Source organism: Cherax quadricarinatus, chromosome 85 (genome assembly GCF_038502225.1).
Source record: "Cherax quadricarinatus isolate ZL_2023a chromosome 85, ASM3850222v1, whole genome shotgun sequence".
Lineage (NCBI taxonomy): Eukaryota > Metazoa > Arthropoda > Malacostraca > Decapoda > Parastacidae > Cherax > Cherax quadricarinatus.
This window is the reverse complement of record NC_091376.1, coordinates 14,188,757-14,212,145: the sequence shown is the minus strand read 5'-3', so window position 1 is coordinate 14,212,145 and position 23,389 is coordinate 14,188,757. Positions and strand designations below refer to the sequence as shown.

Genomic DNA, 23,389 nt, shown 5'->3' with positions numbered 1-23,389 from the left:
CAAAACTGTTGTCCAGAGGGCTGAGGAAGGGTTGCTGAGGTGGTTCGGACATGTAGAGAGAATGGAGCGAAACAGAGTGACTTCAAGAGTATCAGTCTGTAGTGGAAGGAAGATGGGGTAGGGGTCGGCCTAGGAAAGGTTGGAGGGAGGGGGGTAAAGGAGGTTTTGTGTGCCAGGGGCTTGGACTTCCAGCAGGCATGCGTGAGCGTGTTTGATAGGAGTGAATGGAGACAAATGGTTTTTAATACTTGACGTGCTGTTGGAGTGTGAGCAAAGTAACATTTATGAAGGGATTCAGGGAAACCGGCAGGCCGGACTTGAGTCCTGGAGATGGGAAGTACAGTGCCTGCACTCTGAAGGAGGGGTGTTAATGTTGCAGTTTAAAAGCTGTAGTGTAAAGCACCCTTCTGGCAAGACAGTGATGGAGTGAATGATGGTGAAAGATTTTCTTTTTCGGGCCACCCTGCCTTGGTGGGAATCAGCCAGTGTGTTAATAAAAAAAATAAAAATGATAATAAGCAGCAGATAGGAGAAAGAGGAGCTCATGACAATCCAACTTGACCCTTTACAAGTCACAGTAACACACGAAGGCGAGGATTATTATAATCATGGGGGAGCGCTAAGCCCATAGGATTATACAGCGCATGTGGGGGGGGATGGAAGGTATTCAGATTCGATTCAGGGAACCGGAGCACCGATCAGAGTCCCCAGATCAAGAGCCCCTCACCAGCATCAAGGAACGTCCCTTGAGGGGACGAAGGGAAGGGAGGGACAGGAAAAGATAAAAGAAAGAAAAAAAAGCCGAGAAGTTATAGGTTTACTTCCATTGGAGCTGGAGTTACTATTACGATGGAAAGAAGATAGCAACAATGCAACAATATACATGTGAACTTCATCTTGAACCAGCTGGAAACAGCGTCAGCACCAGCTGCCACTGTTTCCAGCTGGTTGCTGATACGTCAGGTCATTGTGGCTTGAAAGTCACCCATGTTGCAACCCAGTTTCTGTTTTAGTTCGACGAAGCTCGGGGGCTCACGAAGCTGAGGCCCCCCACCTCACGATGAAGTTGGGGGCCCCCCCGCGATGAAGTTGGGGGCCCCCCGCGATGAAGTTGGGGGGCCCCCTGCGATGAAGCTGGGGCCCCCCCCACGATGAAGTTGGGGGCCCCCTGCGATGAAGCTGGGGGCCCCCCACGATGAAGCTGGGCCCCCCACGATGAAGCTGGGGGCCCCCCCACGATGAAGCTGGGGGCCCCCCCACGATGAAGCTGGGGGCCCCCACGATGAAGCTGGGGGCCCCCCACGATGAAGCTGGGGGCCCCCACGATGAAGCTGGGGCCCCCCACGATGAAGCTGGGGGCCCCCCCACGATGAAGCTGGGGGCACTAAACTAAACAGCATGAAATAAACATTTCCATCCAAGGAACAGGAATATGATCACCGGCAGGTGAAAAGCCGTCAGCCTTCACCCATAAAACAAACTTCCCAGCATGTGTAACTCGCATTTAGAAGGGAAATCTTCCTACTCCTTTTCTCCTTCACTCCTTGAGGCTCCATGCGAGTGAAGTGAATCATTTGAAAATGCTGTGGGGGTAATTTGTGGGTATTTTCTCTAGTTTCCCCTCCATAGGTTAGTTTAATTTAGTTTGGGATCTGGAGTTGCACGCGTGTAGTGTAGTAACCCTTAAGTGTTAAACTGTCAGACCGAAGGCTACCTCCTTAACGAACCCTCAGATCGAAGGCTACCTCCTTAACGAACCCCTATACCGAAGGCTACCTACTTCACGGACCCCTAGACCGAAGGCTACCTCCTTAACTAACCCTCAGACCGAAGGCTACCTCCTTAACGAACCCTCAGACCGAAGGCTACCTCCTTAACGAACCCTCAGACCGAAGGCTACCTCCTTAACGAACCCTCAGACCGAAGGCTACCTCCTTAACGAACCCTCAGACCGAAGGCTACCTCCTTAACGAACCCTTAAATCGAACACCTCCCCCCTTAACGAACCCTTAAATCGAGCAAACTGATCCAGTCTCTACGATGCAACTTTCACCAGAGATTTCTGTGGCTCATGAATGGACAGGGAACAGACCTTTTAATCTGGATTCCATGGATGATAGCAGTATAATGAATGATCATCCCGTTGAACTGAATGCTAATGGAGGAATCCGAATGGAATAAGAATCAACGAGGGTTGAAAGCTTCTGGTGTCCACAGCCCAAAAGTTTCCCCCTAAATTAAAAAATAAATAACTTAGGTGGTGACAAATGACACTAGAAACCTGTAACTGTGTGGTAAAAGTTCATTGACACTTTTACACAGGCTAGAAGTAATTTTTATGATCGTCACCTGTTCCTAGGCTGAGGGACTGATTATCTCATCTTCCACCATTTGTTGTATGTATTTCTAATATATCCATGTATTGTACTGATAAAAGCCACTGGTTGGCGAAACGTCTCCAAGTAAAGATGCCCAGAATGTTGCACACATGTCTAATTTATAAAGTAGGTATTCAATACCACTGAATACCAGTTGTTCGCTGGTATTCAGTGGAACAATTGCTAGACAATACTCTTCTAGCACACCTACCCGTATTATACTACCTTAATTTAACTGAAAGGTTAGTTATTTAGCATTTCCTGTGGCTTCTCACTTTCATCTAAGTTATTTAAGATTAAGTCGAATAACTTGGTTCATTTATTTACCGATAAGAACACTAAAACATGAAACCTAACCCAATTTTTACCTAATTAAGTTACGTGGACGTTAAAAATACGATGCTTAAGAACCTTAAATAGGTCAGGTTCTGTATGCCGATATGGCAACCCAGAGCATAGTGACTCACGTCAATGTTAAGATCACTGGTCAGACCACATGCAACATTACTTGTGTCTACTCATCTCAGAGTGATGCTGGATATCTCTCCCCTCCCCCTCTCACTCTCTCCGCTCGAGATGCTTTTTTTAGGGTTTATTAAGTAGAATCTTGTCATGAGAAGCATGTCTTGAGGGGGCGAGTCGGAGAAAGCTTGATTATTAACAAATTGGAACGTCAGCAAGAGAATTTTTCCTGGTCTGGAGTGCAGGTTTAGTCACAGCATCCTCCAGCATCATCACCACCAGATGAGGCACTATCATTCGTAGCACCACCATTCCCAGCAACAGCACCACCATTACCACCAAAACTAACCAACCGCTGTGGTTGAACGATGTAGCTCTTCTCATTGCAGCGAGACGTTGTATCAAGCACTTCATCTCTCCCACACCCTAAAACACAACAATGATTCCCTTTTGTATGACTTACCAGACTACGTACATTATCCTGGGCCAACGTAAATCAACATGATCTATCAAGCACATCGGACGGGTTGCTTGAAGCACCAATAGACAGGGATGTGGTACCCGCTACCACAGCCTGGTCATAGGCCGGGCCACGGGGGCGTTGACCCCCCAGAAACCCTCTCTAGGTATACAGCATCAGTAAGACTGAAAACTATCACTGACTGTATATAAACTTTGGTTTTGCGATACAAGATCGTAGTGACGAACGGAGTAGAGATCTGCAGTTAGTATTTTTTGTTTTATCTTTCTAGATTTCTATTCTAGCATTGTTTTTATGTATCGTATTTATTGCAGTAATGTGGCTCGTATCTGGTTTAAATTTCGTTATATAGATTTATGTAAACAATATGATAAACTTCGGGGATTGAAGAGAAAGAAAGATTCGGTAAATCCCTCAAGGAAACTTTTTTCAGACATGTTGGCAGGACACCATCTCATCCAGCCAATCCTCTCGCCCACCATCAGTCATCCAGTGTTGCTCCCAACACTTAAACGAAAGGTCAGCCAGACATCAATCTGTCAGACCTTCCTGCCTGCCGCACCATCACCCTGGTCACTCCCTGTGATTACCTCCTGACATAGGCTCTTTGTGGCTACAGGCGCAGAACAATACCCGTTATAGGTACTTTTGATCAGTTGGATAAAAGTTAGAGGCAAAATAAGCTACTAGACTAATGCATAATGTTATCAGACGGCTAGCATTAGTTAAAAACCACTTTCATTGAAAGGGGAAGTTGCAGTGTGTTCCACTGTTAACCGTACTCCACAGGTTGCACATGCAGGAGCATCTGCAAACGGGTGGCTATATACGAGATGTCTGTCCCATCCTCAGTCGACAAATTAGTCTCAAATTGACTATTCCTGTTGGAGGACGACCAAATAGCCACATCCTGCCGAGCCTATATATTGCCTCTCGTCTGGAGGCCCCCAGAGCCTACCACTTACCAAGGACATCAATGTACGTGGCTCAGGTAGAGGGAGTACACAGCCGTCGCCTGGGTATTTGACAGTTAATTTGCCAGGACACTAGCACGGCCTTCACACCAACACAACTGCACATCCTGACTTGGCACTCCCTGAGCTATAAATAAATGGTCCGTGGCTAGACCCCCGGTAGGGGTGGAGCATTAGGATGCGTTTCCTTAAGACATCATCTGTCCCTGTTCACCTAGCAGTAAAATAGATACCAGAGTGTTAATAGACTGGTGTGGGTCGCATCCTGGGACAAAACTGACCTAATCTGGCTGAAATGCTCTGCATAACCACAGGCTTTGTACACAGTATGTCACTGATGTACAGTGTACAGACCATAGCTGACATGTACTTCCAGAAATTATTATTAACACCTGTTCGCTACACTGGCTTCGTCAGGGGACTGATTACCTCAGTCTCCTCCTGATTCTCATCATTCTTTGTATTGGACTGATGAAGCCAATGTGTGAGCGAAAAGTTTCCAGCTGCATACGATATCAAAGCACTTTGGAAAAAAAATAGCGGCAAGGACTGCGTGGGAACTCCGAGAGAAAGAAATGACTGACCGAACAAGAGTTGAACAGCAGGGATTGTGCATCAGCAGACTTAGACAGCAGTCTGCTGAGCTAGAGGATTGTGTGCTGTGATGGGCGGCCGGCCCAGGATATTAACACTAAAAGTTACAACACCAGACCAGGAAGCATCTCCCACCTCTCCAGTGCTTGTGGTACAAGGCATCCTCCCCTCCCAGCCGTGCATGCGGCACCTATGTACCCCCCATGCGTGTAGCACCTATCCACTGCGCCCCCCATGCGTGCAGCACCTATCCCCGGCGCCCCCCCATGCGTGCAGCACCTATCCACTGCGCCCCCCATGCGTGCAGCACCTATCCACTGCGCCCCCCATGCGTGCAGCACCTATCCACTGCGCCCCCCATGCGTGCAGCACCTATCCACTGCGCCCCCCATGCGTGCAGCACCTATCCACTGCGCCCCCCATGCGTGCAGCACCTGCCAAATCATCTCTGTGCTAGCAACCCAAAGTTGGTAGACAGCAACTACCCAGGGAGGTAATACCTTCCCCCCCCTGCAACCACTACTCTCCTACCACCCCCTCCCTACGACCATTACTACCTCCCCCACGCATCGCTGCGGTCACTGCACTAGACAAAACCACAAACACTGCCAGTAATCAATGAGTGCCAAACAAAAGACCATTATTACCGGTAGAAGGCAGTGCCAGGCACTGGCGCCACTGCTATAGCGGGAAGGGGAGGGGGGAGAATGACACCAGAGATTTACAGAGGGGAAATTTACAGCGGGAAGGTTGTGATTTACAAAGTGCTGAGTCGAAGTCAAAGATAATTACGTATGGTACTTTCCGAACAGTTAGGTAACGGGTAACAGTTAAGTAGCAACAGCGTGCAACTATATTAGTCTATAGGAACAGGATGAGAATAACTACAGTAGGCCTACTGTAATATTGATGGAATTACCGATTATGTTAGGTAAAGGGAATCTTGCAATCAATGCAACATTTCGTGGCGACGTTTCCCTCTCCAGGAACTTGACAAAGCTGAAGAATGAAAAGTTACCACAATAAAATGTCACAGTAGGCCTACTGGCCCATGCTATTTTTTAAGATGTAGGTTCAGGGTCGTGGATCTATCCTCGTGTGAAGAATCGAAACAGTGGAATTAACTGTATTTATGAATAAAGTGCAATGAATATTTATCAGTTGTCAATAACCCACGTGGAGACACTCTGAAGACAGTGATCTGTAAATTTCGACCCCATTCTTGGGTCCTCTTCAGAAGATATTCCCTAACGCATTTATATCTGTTTTGTAGTACGGAGACCAGAACTGAGCTGCAAGTGAGGCCTTGCTAGTGATGCAGAGCTGGAATTCAACCTTTCGACTCATACTTTATATAAATTCAATTAGCTTTTTATTTGAGTTTGTTCATGTCCCGTCGCACTGACTTTCACATTTCTGATTACCTTGACTTAAGACTTTCCCTGCATTATGATTAACATCTACAGTCACAGTCAGCAGTAACAGCCTGGTTGATCAGGCTCTGATCCACCGAGAGGCCTGGTCATGGACCGGGCAGCGGGGGATTTGATCCCTGGAATACCCTCCAGGTAGGTAAGGATCTCCAAACTTTCCACTACGGCCGCCACATATATTTTTTTACGGGCCAAAGGAATAAAACGAGTCAAATATAAAATTTAAATGAACAGACAAAATAATGTTTCATTAGTTTTACTACTAATAAATATTTGAAGTTCCTGCAGGACGTAGTTTGGAGACCCATATGTAAATGATGAACAACGGTGGGCCTAAAACTGATCCTTGTGGGACGCCACTGGTAACTGGGCCCCACTTAGATTTCACTCGCTTTAAGCAGACCTTTGCTTCCTCTTGACCAGCCACGCCTCCATCCACGACATACCGTATTTTGCGGCTTATAAGACGCAGCTTATAAGACTTGTCTTAAGATTCAATGGCTCAGCATCGGACGTAACTGGGAGAGCTACAGAACCCCCCACCCCCACCCCAAACTTGTAGCTCCCGTCACTGACCTTCAGTTTATAGGGCGCAGGCTGGTTTTGGGAGACATTTAATGGAAAAAATGCGTCTAATAAGCCACAAAATACGGTAACTTTCCCCCCCCCCCAATACCATGAGCTGTAACCTTCAAGTATTTTGTGTGATGCTATCAAAATATTTACAGAAATCTAAAAATATAAATCACGGAACGGGTAAGTGGTTAACGCACTGGCCTGATTAAGGACACTTGCCATGGGTTCAAACTCCCGTATTATTACGATTTAAGAACAAAGGAGGAATACTGCAGCAGGCCTACTGGCCCATACAAGGCAAATCCTTCTCAAAAACCATTCGTGGCTCACCGCTTTAAGACTTGACTAAAAATAACCGGCAAATTGTCGGGCAGGAACGACCCTTGTGAATCAGTATTCACACGAATCAGATTACATCAATTATATTTTTACCAGCTGTATATGACTAATTTGCCTACTAAGGTCAGGATTAGGCGGCAATTTGATGGCTCGACTTTTACTCTGGTTTTAGAGAAATTACTCATATCTTCCCCGTCTACGATATTATACCTGTTTGAAGCAAGATGCGCATACGAAAAAAAGGTCAGTGGTCCACTACCTGTCCCACACACGGAAAGGGCAGAAGACGGGAACGAGGGAAGGAGATAAGGAAAAAGGACATAAAGAAGGGAGTAAATAAGGAAGAAGCTATGGGGGGGAGGGCGTGAGAGGAAAGGAAGTGTGGAGAAAATGGAGAGGCAGGCTAGAAGGAAGCAAGGGAAAAGCAAGCAAGGGAAAAGCAAGCAAGGGAAAAGCAAGCAAGGGAAAAGCAAACGAGGGAAAAGCAAGCAAGGGAAAAGCAAACGAGGGAAAAGCAAGGGAAAAGCAAACGAGGGAAAAGCAAGCGAGGGAAAAGCAAGCGAGGGAAAAGCAAGCAAGGGAAAAGCAACAAACAGAAGGTAAACAGAGCCTGTGCTGGTCTCCCAGCCAACAGAGGTAAGCGAACACTGACGTCACAACAGTAATTCCCAGCCTGACTGTACACAAACTATGCCGAAGGTAGATCAATACCAGCAAACCAGGGACTGGGAGAGAGGTAAAGCCAATACACGGAGAAAGAGAGAGAGAGAGAGAGAGAGAGAGAGAGAGAAACAAAGGGGAACTACCAAAGAGAATTTTAAAGACGATGTATCTGGAGGAAACTCGATAAAGATGCGGGCAGATGTTACTATAACCCGGGTCACTGTAGACAAATGGTTCCGAGAACCGACAAGTTGATAAATTAGACACGTACAGGATTTTGGCATCTTCATTGAGATGCCCGAGTGTCTTACTTGTGTCTAATTCACCCCCCCCTAATGAATCCAGAGTTAGATTAATGAAATACGAAGCACTTTAAGTGGGCTAGTAACCCGTTTAACAGCTAGGAAAGTATTCCCGAGCCTTTTCGATTGCTTATCAGTCTTAAGTCTTTAGCTGAAGACTGCTAAACAGCTGTAATTTTCCAGGCTTAGTCTTAATCTGAAGAAACCCGCTAAACAGCCGAAATATCGGAGAATAAACACACCAGATTGATGTACGTGTTACTGTTCAAAAGATTTTTTTTCAACCTCACGAAGGGGAGCGGAAGACATCGGTCAGATGACCCAAAACAGGTCTAGCACATGACAGACCCACCTTTGTGTTTTGGTAATACAATTTATGGACCTCGCCAGGTCCTCTTGCATTACGAAGACATGGGCGACGCATAACCAAGACATGGGCGACGCATAACGAAGACATGGGCGACGCATAACGAAGACATGGGCGACGCATAACGAAGACATGGGCGACGCATAACGAAGACATGGGCGACCCATAACGAAGACATGGGCGACCCATAACGAAGACATGGGCGACGCATAACGAAGACATGGGCGACCCATAACGAAGACATGGGCGACGCATAACGAAGACATGGGCGACGCATAACGAAGACATGGGCGACGCATAACGAAGACATGGGCGACGCATAACGAAGACATGGGCGACGCATAACGAAGACATGGGCGACGCATAACGAAGACATGGGCGACTCGTCGCGCATCTGTCGACAAAGTTAAGTTCCAACTATGGTGCTAAAAAACTGTCTTCACTAGGGCAAGAAGCACAATTATGGCTACGGATTTAGCTGTACAAGTTTCGTACATTGTGAATTGATGCGTCTGATGTGCGAAACGTCTTCAGAAAGCCGTTACCAGCATTGCATCTTTACAATCTGCCGATACATATCTTCGTGGAGTTCAGAGTTGTTCTGCTCCCGGAGCCCGGCCATGTGCCAGGCTCGTCTGATTTTTACCTGTCAACCAGGTTGCTGTTGCTGGTGGCCCGCTGCCCCACATATCCATCACAGCCTGGTTGATCTGGCAACATTCCCATACCTTCAACTTCAGTCTATCTTCACGAAGTGCTGAAAGACAGTAGCACATCTCTCAATTCTTTGGTCCAAGAGCTTGATAAGAACACTTTACGACCAGGCCTAATAATATTCCAAAATTTCATGAATAAGCGATAAATCCGTAGGGGCCACTGTGCCACCTTGGGATTGGGGAGTAATCAGATTTGATCATAAGAGATTTCAACAGCATCAAAAGATTCGGACAATCTCTGAAAGATTACGTACCTCGACAAGAACATGGCAGTAAGATTCGATATGTCAAAAGGGGCAAGTAGCATTGTGTCATGGTTGGGGCGTACATTAATTCAATATTTCCACGTTTAAATATCACCCCTCGCTATTCCTGATGGGAGAGGCAGGGAGCCGACAACAGTAGCCTGGTCAGAGGCTACCAACACGAAGGCCTCAACATGGGGAGACTAGGAAAAAATCTCGCTAGGTATGATTATCTGGTATATACCTGGCAGGGTACAGCTCAACTATACCTGGATTGAGGTGTCCTACACACCTGGTAGTGTCCCCACACACCTGACTGACGCTTCCTCCTAAAAGTGTGCACCTACACACCTGGTTATAAAGCTTGCGCAATGTGTGTAGATTATACCCACCGAGCGCTTTATCAACAGTACCTATCAGTGTTACACACCAACACCACACAACGACAAACACCACACAAACACTAACCTCAAGTTAAACACGCATTACAACTCAAGCACCTCCCATTAACACTCCTTTGAGCAGGATTGCACCCAGTCTGCCTGGTTTATTATTGATAGCACCATTAGTGAAAGGTAGCCGGTGTGACAAGGGTACACAAACAATACGCTTTCCATGGTACTGGCGTACGTTCGTGCGAGAGGCGTAGAGGACACGAATGCTGATTTTACTCACACTGACGCAGTGTTTCAACCGCATGGAGAATGGTGCTGGTGCGTCGCCAAGACGTAAATATGGGTAGTGGATGTGTAATTTTCTGTAGATATCTGTGGGCGATTCCTGGGAAGGAGGAAAGGAAGGTCGTAGGACTTGCGGACCAGTACTAACCAGAACTGCTAGTTAATGACCTCTGTCCTAGTTTTTGTCCCCCATTAACTAGTCATACACAAATAATCCACTACTAACGTAGTGGGTTATTTGTGTAATGTTCCAGTCACGATATTGTGTATCAAGTGTGATACAATTAGGAAAATATACGTAATGAACCCATGGACGTATCATACACAGTAACATGTATACATATACACACATACACACTACCTCTATTTTTAATAATACGAACCCAAGTGCTTAGTGGTCATGGGTTATAATGGGGAGGTGAGGGGGTAGAGGAGTGGGGGAGACATTGATATGGGTTGGTGGGGGGAGATATTGATATGGGTTGGTGGGTGGGTAGGGTGTGGATGGGGGAGTTTCTACCTCCCCATCCATTAGAGGAGGTAGTAACCCCACCACACTCCCCTACCCCTTTGCTATGAAAGCAGTGTAGGAGTACACACTAAACACAAACACACAACACAACACTAGACTAACCGTTTAAATTAAACTAGTGTCACAGAGAAACTAGTTGTGATGATCATCGCTGTCTGGCCTCAAGGCCATAGGAATGTTAGGAACTATTTATTTAGCATGCGAGTGATGATTAGAATAATTTGACATGGTGGAACGTTTGTACACAGCTTCGTGAGTAGGTATACAATTCAAAAGGTCAAAATAATAGGTATAATGCCGATTATAGTGGTGCAGGAGGCGGGCCCATGAGCTGAGTATCAACTAACCTCTAGGTAGATCAGGGCCTGGTCCTTTGATATGCCTTTGAAGAGTTTCACGAGTCTTACTACTCTCGGAGCCCGGCCATGGGCCAGGCTCGTCTGGTGCTAGCCTACCTGAAGGGTATTCCAGGGATCAACGCCCCCGCGGCCCGGTCAACGACCAGGCCTCGGTGCCAGCCCGGTGCCAGGCCTAGTCTGAGACCGGACCGCGGGGAAGGGCTGTGACCCCTGGAAAAGGCATCAACAAAATATATTAACGTAAAAACGCAACTTACCTCGTCTATTAGTAAAAAGATCATTGTATCCATCCACCATTGTTTCTATTAGGCTGCCCATCTTGCCTCTCGATCTGAAAAATTCAATAATTTATTTAAATATCAAGAAATTTTGCATTATTTACCCCCCTCCCCCCTTCAAAATACTTATTCCATTAAAACAAATTGTGGAACTTAGATTATTATAGGTAATGATGCGAATATATCCAGTCCAATGACGTCACAGACTTGTAAACAAGATGGCGTAGTCTTCACGGGGAAGCTGGACAAGTGCCAGATCAACCAGGCTGTGATGGATATGTGGGAGAGGTCAGCGAGCTACCAGCAGCAACAGCCTGGTTGACCAGGCTAGCACCAGACGAGCCTAGCCCATGGCCGGGCCCCGGGAGTAGACACTCGAAGTCCACAAACACAAATCTGCCGACCTATTTTCGTCCGGATTTCGTACAAATGTGAAGAGATGAGCTCGGGCAGAAGCCAGAGATTTCGCCTCGTGATGCAAAATCATACAAGTACACTTGGAAAACACAGGGGGGGCTTAGCCCCCTTGATGGAGAAGTGTTCACACAACTGACACCCACAAATCAGTGGGTGGTGATAGTTGTACAGAATACAGTATTAGTTACAGGGGTTTCAGCCTGGTCTAGGGGGGTCGTACACCCCCGAAATCGACTATCTCAACTCCCCCAATCCACTTTCTCTCCCGTCAGGGTGAAGGGAGATTAGGGGGTGGAGGGAGATTAAAGGGGAATGCCTCTTGGCCCCTTGAAAGGCAACCAAGGCAGTTCTCAAAGAAATAAAATCGTATATGCAATAATTCACTTATGAAGGAAACGTTCAGAAGACGTTTCAAGCCTTCCAGGACCATCATCAGCCTTTAATAAATTTGGCACCTTTGACTTATCTAGGATCTCTCCTAAACCCGGTTAGAATAAAAATGTCCCACCTGAAAAGATTAAAAAGACACAATACCATGACTGGAACAAAGGTCCGACTTGGACCATTTACAAAGTCACACTAACCCACCTATCAGAACACTGCTCAACCACAGTCAATGGTCACAGTCATCACAAATGAACACACCCATCACTTCACCACAAACCATCGGCTTTATAGCTATCCTGTGTGTCACTACCAACAGCAACTAAACGCCACAAGGAACCCACGTGAAGTAGGAACCCACGTGAAGTAGGAACCCATGTGAAGTAGGAACCCACGAAGTAGGAACCCACGAAGTAGGAACCCACGAAGTAGGAACCCACGAAGTAGGAACCCACGAAGTAGGAACCCACGAAGTAGGAACCCACGTGAAGTAGGAACCCACGTGAAGTAGGAACCCACGTGAAGTAGGAACCCACGTGAAGTAGGAACCCACGTGAAGCCTCCCCAGGAGAACGAACAGAGGCTGAGAGGAAGGTATAATTGCCTTTAAAAGATCACTGAACGAGAAAAACACAACCTATGTACCACTAAAACCACACACAGCACACACAAAAACAACCAGAGTTACGAACAAGAACAATGACTAGATAACCAGCTATCTGAAAGATAAAACGTACACAAAACATTGAAGATTTAGGGTTTTTATGTCGTAGAGAATAGTGGACGCTAACCACTCACGTTACAAGTAGAAATTAACATGTTAACCTATCTTGTTTGGGTTAAAATTAGCATCTACACTACTTTGACAGATTATCAAAGCTCCAGCAAATTTTGTATGGACAAAACTGAGGGGAAATTAGAGAGGCTTGCTGTAGTCAGCAGCTTGAGAATGGGTAAAGTTTGTCAGGAAACAGGGCAAGCATTTCCTGACGCTGGTCTTAGTTATATGATGACCCGCAGCTGGAGCTTTAGGTCGTCTGACCGAGGCCTTCCACTGGCTTACCCTTCCACCCTTATAAAAACTATGGTTGTAATTTTGACCACCATTGCCAACAGTCTGAAGGTGATTCCAGAACTCAGTCTACAGGAGAACAATCTTAATCAGGTCTGGTCACGGACCGGGCCGAGGGGATGCTGACCCTATGAGCACCCTCCTAGTATACTCCAGGCCCTGTCTAACCCTGTACAACTATATTTCTGCAACTGACAAACACCACAAAATCATGGTAGACGGGGGATATCTGCAACTTTATTGCTAACCTCCGACCCAAGTCTTTGGCATGACTTACTTCCACTAGCGGGCCCCGCCCACCTGTCATGATGTCTTCAACTTCTCTCTCTGTTCCCCCCCCATATACAAGTCTCCAATTCTATGCATCTGCTTAAGATTAATCAAGGCTAAGGGACTGAACACCCATCAGACTCAAGGACTAACACTTCTATTATTGTAACTACGATAGCTGCTTAGTGGGAACACTCACTACGTCCTTTGTACTCTGGTAAAGGCTTATCGTGGGAACAAAAGCTTAAGTTTCTCCCGTCATATGTCATCACAGAGAATGAATTTCGCTTATCAGCCTTAACTGGGACTTCAGTGGGACATAGTAAAGTCTCCCATTGGTAAGGACACGCGGGAAGCTGTGATAAACGAGAGAAGGGGATAAAGGAAATAAAAGGTGGGCAAGGTCATATAGGATGAGAAAAAGATTAAAACGAGGAAATTGCAACTAGGTAATTACCTATTCGTAATTAAGGAGGAAGACCAGAGAAAAAACACGCAATGGGGGTCTGAAGATACCTACTTCCATCATCCCCTTCTGACAATCTATCGTCCAGGGGCGTCACAGTTACCAGCTACGGTGTAGGATTCCCTTTCCCTTAGAAAGACGATATTAGCCCAAATAAAGGGTTTATTTTACTGACATCTAGTGTGGTTTAAAACTTATCTACTGCACAATTAGGTGGACTACGAGCGTCATTAGAGACCAAGTGACCATAACTAAAAACATCGAATCCCTAAGTAAGGATTGACGTAAATTGAGTGTATATACACAGGTATGTGCGTATACAATTGTACACTGACAAATATACAAGAAATTAACAAACATTTAGACAAATGTTAGTTGAACGACTGAGAAATAATCTTAGATGTCACTGTCCCATCATTTCCACACGTATACATTGACATACAGTATGTATAAACATACACCTGTGTATACAAACCATACACCTGTATACCATAATTGGGAAAGAATGATAAGGGAAGATTAGAGTTTAATATAAAACTGTGTATTTACAATAACTGAAAAATTAGACGTGTGTACCACACTGGCTTCATCAGTCCAATACAAAAGACTGGTGAAGTTCAGGAGTGAGGTGATCAGTCCCTCAGTCTGGAGTATGTAATCAATCCATCAATTTTCAAGACTGGTTGATTGATTACATCGACTCCAGGCTGAGGGACTGATCACCTCACTCCTGAACTTCATTCTTCTTTGTATTGGACTGATGAAGATACCCAAGTGTTGTACATGTGTAATTTATCAACTTGTCGGTTCTCGGAGCCATTTATCTACACTTTAGCAGTGTATTAAATGGCTCAGTCTTGTTTATGCAAAAGTCAAGTAACCCATACTGGTTTGGCACTTCTACGAATACACTAGGGATACTCTTCCCAGTTTTTCTCATTACAGGTGTGTGAGAAGACAGGTGTGTGACAGATGTGGCAGTCTTACTAACGAGACTACACACTCTTCGTTATTACCACCTTTAATATACCTTGAAGAGTCTCGAGAGTTTCTCTACTCTGAGCCCGGCCATAGGCCAGGCTCGTCTGGTGCTTGCCTGGTCAACCAGGCTGTTGCTGCTTGAGGCCCCGCTGTCCCACAACCTCAGTTTTGGCAACGAAATGGAAAACTTCCGCTCGTCCCAGCCACCATTACCATAATTCCCTGAAGGTGACGTCTCGCCCCAAAATACCATAGAACCAGCCAGAGCCCAGGGAAGGTAACTACCATCCTCTCAAATGTGAAATGGAAGCCAGTTAGAAGTTTTGCACTCTGGCAGGATTGCTTCCTCTCGTGAACACACCCCAACTTTACCTTTGATGAGTTTCGAGTGTGTGTCTACACTCTCGGAGCCCGGCCATAGGCCAGGCTCGTCTATTTTAATCACTTTTAATTAGAAATTCCCCTTTCTAACTAAATTTTATTTACAATCTATGGAGGGGGTGAGGGAGAGATATACCTGACGGGTTTATCACAGGAATATCATCCCAGAACCACTTAAATTTGACATTTATGGAGCAGTGACATAGGTCACTGCAGCTAAAAAAAAATGCAGTGATAGACGAAGGTACAAAAAAGAAACGAAAGCAAATTGTGTTCACCTCTGTGGTAGAGCAACAGTGACATCTGTTGGTGTATCGTCAGGCAACAGTGACATCTGTTGGTGTATCGTCAGGCAACAGTGACATCTGTTGGTGTATCGTCAGGCAACAGTGACATCTGTTGGTGTATCGTCAGGCAACAGTGGCATCTGTTGGTGTATCGTCAGGCAACAGTGACATCTGTTGGTGTATCGTCAGGCAACAGTGGCATCTGTTGGTGTATCGTTAGGCAACAGTGACATCTGTTGGTGTATCGTCAGGCAACAGTGGCATCTGTTGGTGTATCGTCAGGCAACAGTGACATCCGTTGGTGTATCGTCAGGCAACAGTGACATCTGTTGGTGTATTGTAGCGTCAGGCAACAGTGACATCTGTTGGTGTATTGTAGCGTCAGGCAACAGTGACATCCGTTGTATTGTAACAGGCAACAGTGACATCCGTTGTATTGTATCAGGCAACAGTGACATCCGTTGTATTGTAACAGGCAACAGTGACATCCGTTGTATTGTATCAGGCAACAGCGGCATCTGTTGGTGTATTGTAGCGTCAGGCAACAGCGGCATCTGTTGTATTGTAGCGTCAGGCAACAGCGGCACCTGTTGGTGTATATGTTGCAGAAGCTAGAAGCAAATACTGCAACATCACGAGGTGAGGTCAGATAACTAGTTCATGTACGCAGAGTGTGGGTCATGGAACCACTTGTTAAGTAACAAGGCGCTTTATCTGGGTCAACAGACTCGTTTTTAAGCTTAATACAACTCTCAATACATTATTTAGCCGTCTTAAATACTCAGGTCAGGAGACTAATGTAATGTAGCAATATGACTGCCAACAATATTGTCAATAGCAGTCTATGAGTCGTTAAATCAGACTAGGAAAGTTAGTGGATTTTATAACCATTGGATTCTTGGATTTACGGGAAAAGAACCCAGGAATGAGAGGCAGTCAGGTTTGATAGCAAATAGGGAAGCAGACATCCGGTTCCTTTCAAGATTCTTTATAACATTTGGCAAGTCCAGAGACGTTTTTCCCCACTCCTGGACCAGGTTCGTCTGGTTCTTACCTAGTCTCTTGAGAGAAGACGACGATTACACAGAATCAGTCACTGTATAGTCTCCAATAGTCTACCTGCAAGAACATTCCTGTCCCCAGTATTTCGAGAATTATAGACGGTGTCCTGTCCCCGGGAACGGGTTCGTCAGTAGCTAAATGACGGTTCCTAGGTAGAAGACGAGGGGGGGGGAGATCAGAATTTTTCAATGCCTTGCTCTGGTACAAGTGTATGTTACATACGTAAATCTTCGAGAAAAATTTTCCTAGTTCAAGCTGTGCTGGAAGCCAGTATCCCCTGGTGATTACATCAGTAAGGGAGGACAGCTGGTTTCAGGGTCACAGCGTAAACAGTGCGTTTGAGAGGACCTACCTAGTATGGGCCAGTATGCCTCCTGTAGTGTTCTTAAGAGTACTTTCCAACGTCAGCTATGCTCATCTTGTGGGCGAAATGTTACCTAACTTTCCACGTTTCTCCTAGCTATAGGTGGCTAATGTACGTGGGGAGCTAAATGGGAAGACAGACATGACTTTGACCACACTGAAGCTATCAGCTGAAATTACTTTCAGTATTAATAACTAGGGTGTTCCGGGAGTCTTCGACCTCGCGGCCCGCTCCATGACCAGGCCTCGTACACTGAGGTAAGAAAGAAAACCACATGTCTGACGCAGACTTAAAAATATGGACTGATTACATTGACTCCAGGCTCTGGGACTGACTACCTCAAACTACTCCTGAACTTCACCATTCTTCTTCGTTTAGGACTGATGAAGCCGCTGCCTGGCACAACTGTTGTACATACGTCTTAATCATTAACCGTTGTTAATTATGCTAAAAATAAAATTAGGTTAATAACTAAATTACCTTTACAGGTATAATCAGCAGTGCTGTTGCTTGCCGGTTTAACAGGTTTCACTGAGACCGGATTTAAAGGTCGGGGCAAACCAACCAGGTAAGGAATCTTTAAGTAAGTCACTTGCTAAAGCACTGAAGATTGTTTGAGAATGACTTGCCTTGTATGGGCCAGTAGATCCGTGCAAACGCGAAGCTGTGGGTTTTGGTTTGTCAGTAACAATATATGCAACACAATATACCATATTTCACAACACAGTAGCCTGTACAATACCAGATCAACCAGGTCAGGTGCCAAATCAACCAGGCCGTGATGGATATGTGGGCGGCGGGCCTCCAGCAGCATCATCCTGGTTGACCTGGCAAACCCCAGACGAGCCTGGCCCATGGCCGGGCGTAGCAAGACTTAGATACTAATCAAAGGTATATACTACAGTTTAATCCTATGATGCCACGGCAGTCTCCTGAGATTACGTTGACAGTGGGAACCAGGACACGACCCACTGAACCGGTTTATGCCAATGGATCAAGTTATGGATCACTGAAGCTATTTTGATCCATGCTAGGTACGTCTGTGTGTGTGTGTGTGTGTGTGTGTGTGTGTGTGTGTGTGTGTGTGTGTGTGTACGTATTCACCTATTTGTGGTTGCAGGAGTCGAGTCACAGCTGCTGGCTCCGCGTCTTCACTGGTCGCTACTAGGTGCGCACACTCCCTGTTCCATAAGCATCATACCTCTTCTTAAAGCTGTGTATGGATCCTGCGTCCGTGCTTGTACGTGGTACGAGAGCTCAACGTGTATTGTACTCCTAAATAAACATTGATACTTAATACAACGAGCTGCAACACAAATCTTACACAAGATAGTGTTGCACACCTGCCAACACCTGGGCACCAAGACGCCCTAATGTGGGTACCAATAAATACCTTGTACCCAGTGCTTAACGTTTTTTACCAATGTGTATTTAATTATACACAGACTCATCCCATGTATGAATATACTGTATGTACAAACAAATATACATCTATACATAACATAATACATACACAAATACATCTATACATATATACGCAATATACATAAAATGCATATATAATATACGTAAAGTATACTAGCTGATATAACTCACATGACGTCAGACTCGTGGCTTCTGCGTATGACGTCAGTATGATGTCATAAATCATATGGTCGGTGAGACGTCAGTGAGACGTCACCAGGAACACACGGAAAGATGACGTCAGGTGAGTCAAGGATACACACACACACACAGTGTTGATCACCATTACTAAGCCAACATCTGCTATCCATGACAGATGTTATAATCAGTTCCTTTACCCCTGCCTATCTACCTACCTATCTGCCTATCTACCTACCTATCTGCCTATCTACCTACCTATCTGCCTATCTACCTACCTCAGCCCCTCCCTCTTTCCCTCTCTCCCTCACTATCCTCCTCTCAGAACACCTGTCCCTTTCTACCCATTCGTATTTCCCTTAGTTATTCTGGTGGAACAGAACCCGTGAACCTCAGAGCTGACGAACCACTGATGGGATACTTAACTATGTTAGGAAGCATTGGATAAGATCTTTCCCATGGCCCAGACCAAGTCTCCCAAGGTTAGTCTCACGACTCCAAGAGAGACCAGGTCTCCCAGGTTCAATCACACTTCAGGAGAGACAAGAGCTAAGAGACATTACTACATTTCATAATTAGTGCCAACTGCTCCATTACAAGTATCCTCACTGCTCTACTGAAGTCAGCTCAAGCTGACTTAAGCACTAGGTAAGCCCCGTACTGCCTGACTACACGTGACAGTGGGTATCTAGTAAGCTCTTGTGCCCACTACCACACAGAATAGGGTAGCAACACTGAACCAGTTTTGCTAACAATATCCGTTATTGGTCCTTCTCAATTTTATCTGGGTATCACCCTACACATTTAGTTTATTAAGAATATAAAGGAACAGTGCAGTCTGCCTACTGGCCCATACTAGGTAGGTCCTTCTCAAACTATTTCCTTATCCTGATCTGTAAACTGACACTAAACAATTGTTTTGGCTGCCATTGTCAGGTCGAATTTCATTGTGTATATTCCATAATCCGGTTAGTCGGACTCGAGTCCTGGGAGGTGGGAAAGTACAGTGCCTGTACTCTGAAGGATGAGTGAGGATGTTACAGTCCTGGAGGTGGGAAGTAGAGTGTCTGTACTCTGAAGGATGGGTGGGGATGTTACAGTCCTGGAGGTGGGAAGTAGAGTGTCTGTACTCTGAAGGATGGGTGAGGATGTTACAGTTTCTGAACTGCAGTGTCGGCACGCCCCTGGCAAGACAGTGATGGAGTGAATGATGGTGAAAGCTTTTCCTTTTTTGGGTCACCGTACCTCCGTGGGAAACTGCCGAGGTGTTAATACAATTGGACGGGTTTGGAGTATTTTCTACTTCCTAGGCCGGCTTTGTCCGATGCTTTTCTGGTCAGCCAGGCTGTTGTTGGCGACCAGCTAGCTGCCAAACTTAATTCTGATTAATTATAATTAAGTGGATCAGTGATTGGACAATCGGTGCTGTATCATCCCCTCAAGGATCAACATAATCCTAATCTCCTTTACGATTTGATGCCAAAATGTTTTGGGTCAAATCTTAGGTGTCCCGTTGCGACCCTGTTTTAAGCGTGCTAGGGAAAGCTTACACTAAGCTTTTTTCCCACTGCTGTCTACGTTAAGAGGTCAGTGAAGCTGTGATGGCTATTTTGGCCAGCGGGCCGCTAATAGCAACAGCCTGGTTGAGCAGGGGATAAAGAAAGGGTAGCCCGGTCATATGTCAGGCTCAGAGTTAAGTGTCGAAGGTAAAAAAACGGAGCCGAAGAGACCCAACCCGAAGGGAGACCCAACCCGAAGGAAGACCCAACCCGAAGGAAGACCCAACCCGAAGGAAGACCCAACCCGAAGGAAGACCCAACCCGAAGGAAGACCCAACCCGACGGACAGAGTAAGCTGCAAGACAACCGTAAAATCTGAGCACCTCGTTAAAAAGTCTTCATATATCCCACCGTGGGCGAAACGCTGCCAATAAAGCATCCTATCATATTGCTCTGGTCTCTTACATCTTGTCAGCATCCTGCAGCATCTCTCCAGAGCTTTACCAAGTCCTGCTGTAGCCTGCTGATGTTTTCCCCTCTATGGTCAAGCTGTATACAGAGCAAAACTCTTTTTTCCATCGGTCTTCACAGTCGAGTGTAAATTCGGAGCCAGGAAAGTCACAGGAAAATAAAGGGTAACCAAAATTCTCTCTCCTGCCCAAAATGGTGGCTTATTTTGACCTGGCAGTGTAAATTCATCCAGAACGTGGATGGTTCCACTCTTACACAGCGGAGGGAGCAGCAACCTTACCCTCCCAGCCATACCAGCTCCTACTGCCATTGATTTTGCTGTTACCGTCGCCAGACTAGGTATTTATGGTCCCTCCTCACGCTTGTCCTCTGATCAGCCCCTAGAGGTGAAAAATTTACATTACCTTTGATGAGTTTCGAGTGTTAGTAGTCTCGGAGCCCGGCCATGGGACAGGCTTGTCTGGTGCTAGCCTGGTCAACCAGGGTGTTGCTGCTGAAGGCCTGCTCCCCCACATATCCATCACAGCCTGGTTGATTTGTCACCTAGTGAAGATACGTGTCTAGTTTCCTCTCGAAGACTTCTACACTTGTTGCAGCAGTGTTTGATATCTTCTGGTAAGATATTAATTAATTTAAGGCTACGAATATTGATACAGTGTTCTCTTATTGTGCCCACGGAACCTCTTTTTTTTGTTACAAAAGGTAGAACTCTACTTGCTGTCTACGACAGTCGAGACTCGCTACTGGACAGATATGTGGGAGAGCGGGCCTCCAGCAGCAACAGGCTGCTTGACTAGGCTAGCACCAGATGAGCCTGACCCATGGCCGGGCTCCTGGAGTAGAAAGACGGGAATCTCAAAAGTTACGAGTTTGGGGAAACTACCTAAACAATGTACCCCATCAGCAAGGCTGTGGTTCGTACGTTGGACTACGTGGCGCCGGCATTAACAGCCTGATTGATCAGGCCCTGATTCACAGGAAGGCCTGGTAAACGACTGGACCGTGGGAGCGTTGATCCCTGGAACACCTTGCAGGTGTGACTCAACCACAAGGACCAAAAGGGATCGGAATTTATTATCCTTACCCATTTTTTTCCTAGTTACACAAAGATTTAGATTTTGCCATCGTTGTGGCTAGTTTATTGTGCACCCCATATCCATCCTATGGACGGTAGTGGCTAGTTTGTGTACCTCATATCCATCCTGTGGATGGTAGTGGCTAGTTTATTGTGCACCTCATATCCATCCTATGGACGGTAGTGGCTAGTTTATTGTGCACCTCATATCCATCCTATGGACGGTAGTGGCTAGTTTATTGTGTACCTCATATCCATCCTGTGGATGGTAATGGCTAGTTTGTGCACCCCATATCCATCTTATGGATGGTAGTGGCTAGTTTGTGTACCTCATATCCATCCTGTGGATGGTGGTGGCTAGTTTATTGTGTACCTCATATCCATCCTGTTAGGTAAGACACATATGCAACAGTTAGGTATCTTTATTTTGAAACGTTTCGCCTACACAGTAGGCTTCTTCAGTCGAGTACAGAAAAGTTGATAGAAGCAGAAGATACTTGAAGACGATGTAATCAGTCCATCACCCTTAAAGTTTTGAGGTGGTCAGTCCCTCAGTCTGGAGAAGAGCATTGTTCCATAGAATGAAACAATATGGAGATGAAGTGACAGGATGGAGCCTATTTATAGCGCCAACAGGTGAGACGTAGGTCACTAGGAGAGGTAAGAACTCAGATGTTGGGAGGTCAGGTCCCTCTCAAATCCAGCCGTTCTCACTAGTAGAGGTTGTAAAAGTTGATTGCAGGTCTGTACCAAGATACCCTTGTGTTGCAGTGTCTGACAGGTTGAACATTAAAATGGTATAAAATACCGACAGGTTGTTAGGTAAGACACATATGCAACAGTTAGGTATCTTTATTTTGAAACGTTTCAAAATAAAGATACCTAACTGTTGCATATGTGTCTTACCTAACAACCTGTCGGTATTTTATACCATTTTAATGTTCATATCCATCCTGTGGATGGTAGTGGCTAGTTTATTGTGCACCCCATATCCATCCTGTGGATGGTAGTACAAGAACATATGGATACACAAAAGACTTAGGAACAAGGCCTCAAAAAGGTTCACAGAAGAACATCTGGATTTATATCTACAGTTCACTTATCTGTTACAAGCAAATTTGGAAAAGATGTTTAATATATCCGGTATCTTACTTTTATTAATAAATATCCTGACAGGTCACATGGCTTATTATACTATCTCTAACCGAAGGAAGTTGTTTAGAGGTAGCTTCTAGTCTTCTAGCACTGGGAAAGTCGACTCGACAAGAGTTTTATACAGAGCTACGACAAAGACAGTTTTCTGCCCGCAATACACAGCTATATAAGGTACGTAGACACGCTAGATTCGTGAATAACTGGTGTTTCAGGGAGAGAAAGTTGTATTGATGCGAGAGGAGTTATTTTAGGAATAGGAACAGTGACCGAAATAAGACTATGCTGGTGTACCGGGAACAAGAGTATAGGTTTTGTTACTGAGAAGACAGTAGCAACAGCAGCACCACCACCACTAGCAGCACCACCACTAGCGACAGCACCACTAGCAACAGCACCACCACTAGCAACACCACCACCACTAGCAACACCACTAGCAACAGCACCACTAGCAACAGCACCACCACTAGCAGCACCACCACCACTAGCAACACCACTAGCAACAGCACCACTAGCAACACCACCAC

The 23,389-nt window shown here is 45.7% G+C and overlaps 1 protein-coding gene across 3 annotated transcripts in view; it reads right to left on the bottom strand.

Moving 5' to 3' along the window:
* LOC128703137 (very long chain fatty acid elongase AAEL008004) overlaps positions 1-23,389 on the bottom strand; it is a 135,034-nt gene that overhangs the window by 46,901 nt on the left and 64,744 nt on the right. For all 3 annotated transcript variants that reach the window (XM_070103443.1, XM_053797692.2, XM_053797691.2), the window contains exon 2: positions 11,359-11,432. In XM_070103443.1, the coding sequence (XP_069959544.1) occupies positions 11,359-11,419 (61 nt within the window). In that variant the 5' untranslated portion in view covers positions 11,420-11,432. The remainder of the gene's footprint in view (positions 1-11,358; positions 11,433-23,389) is intronic.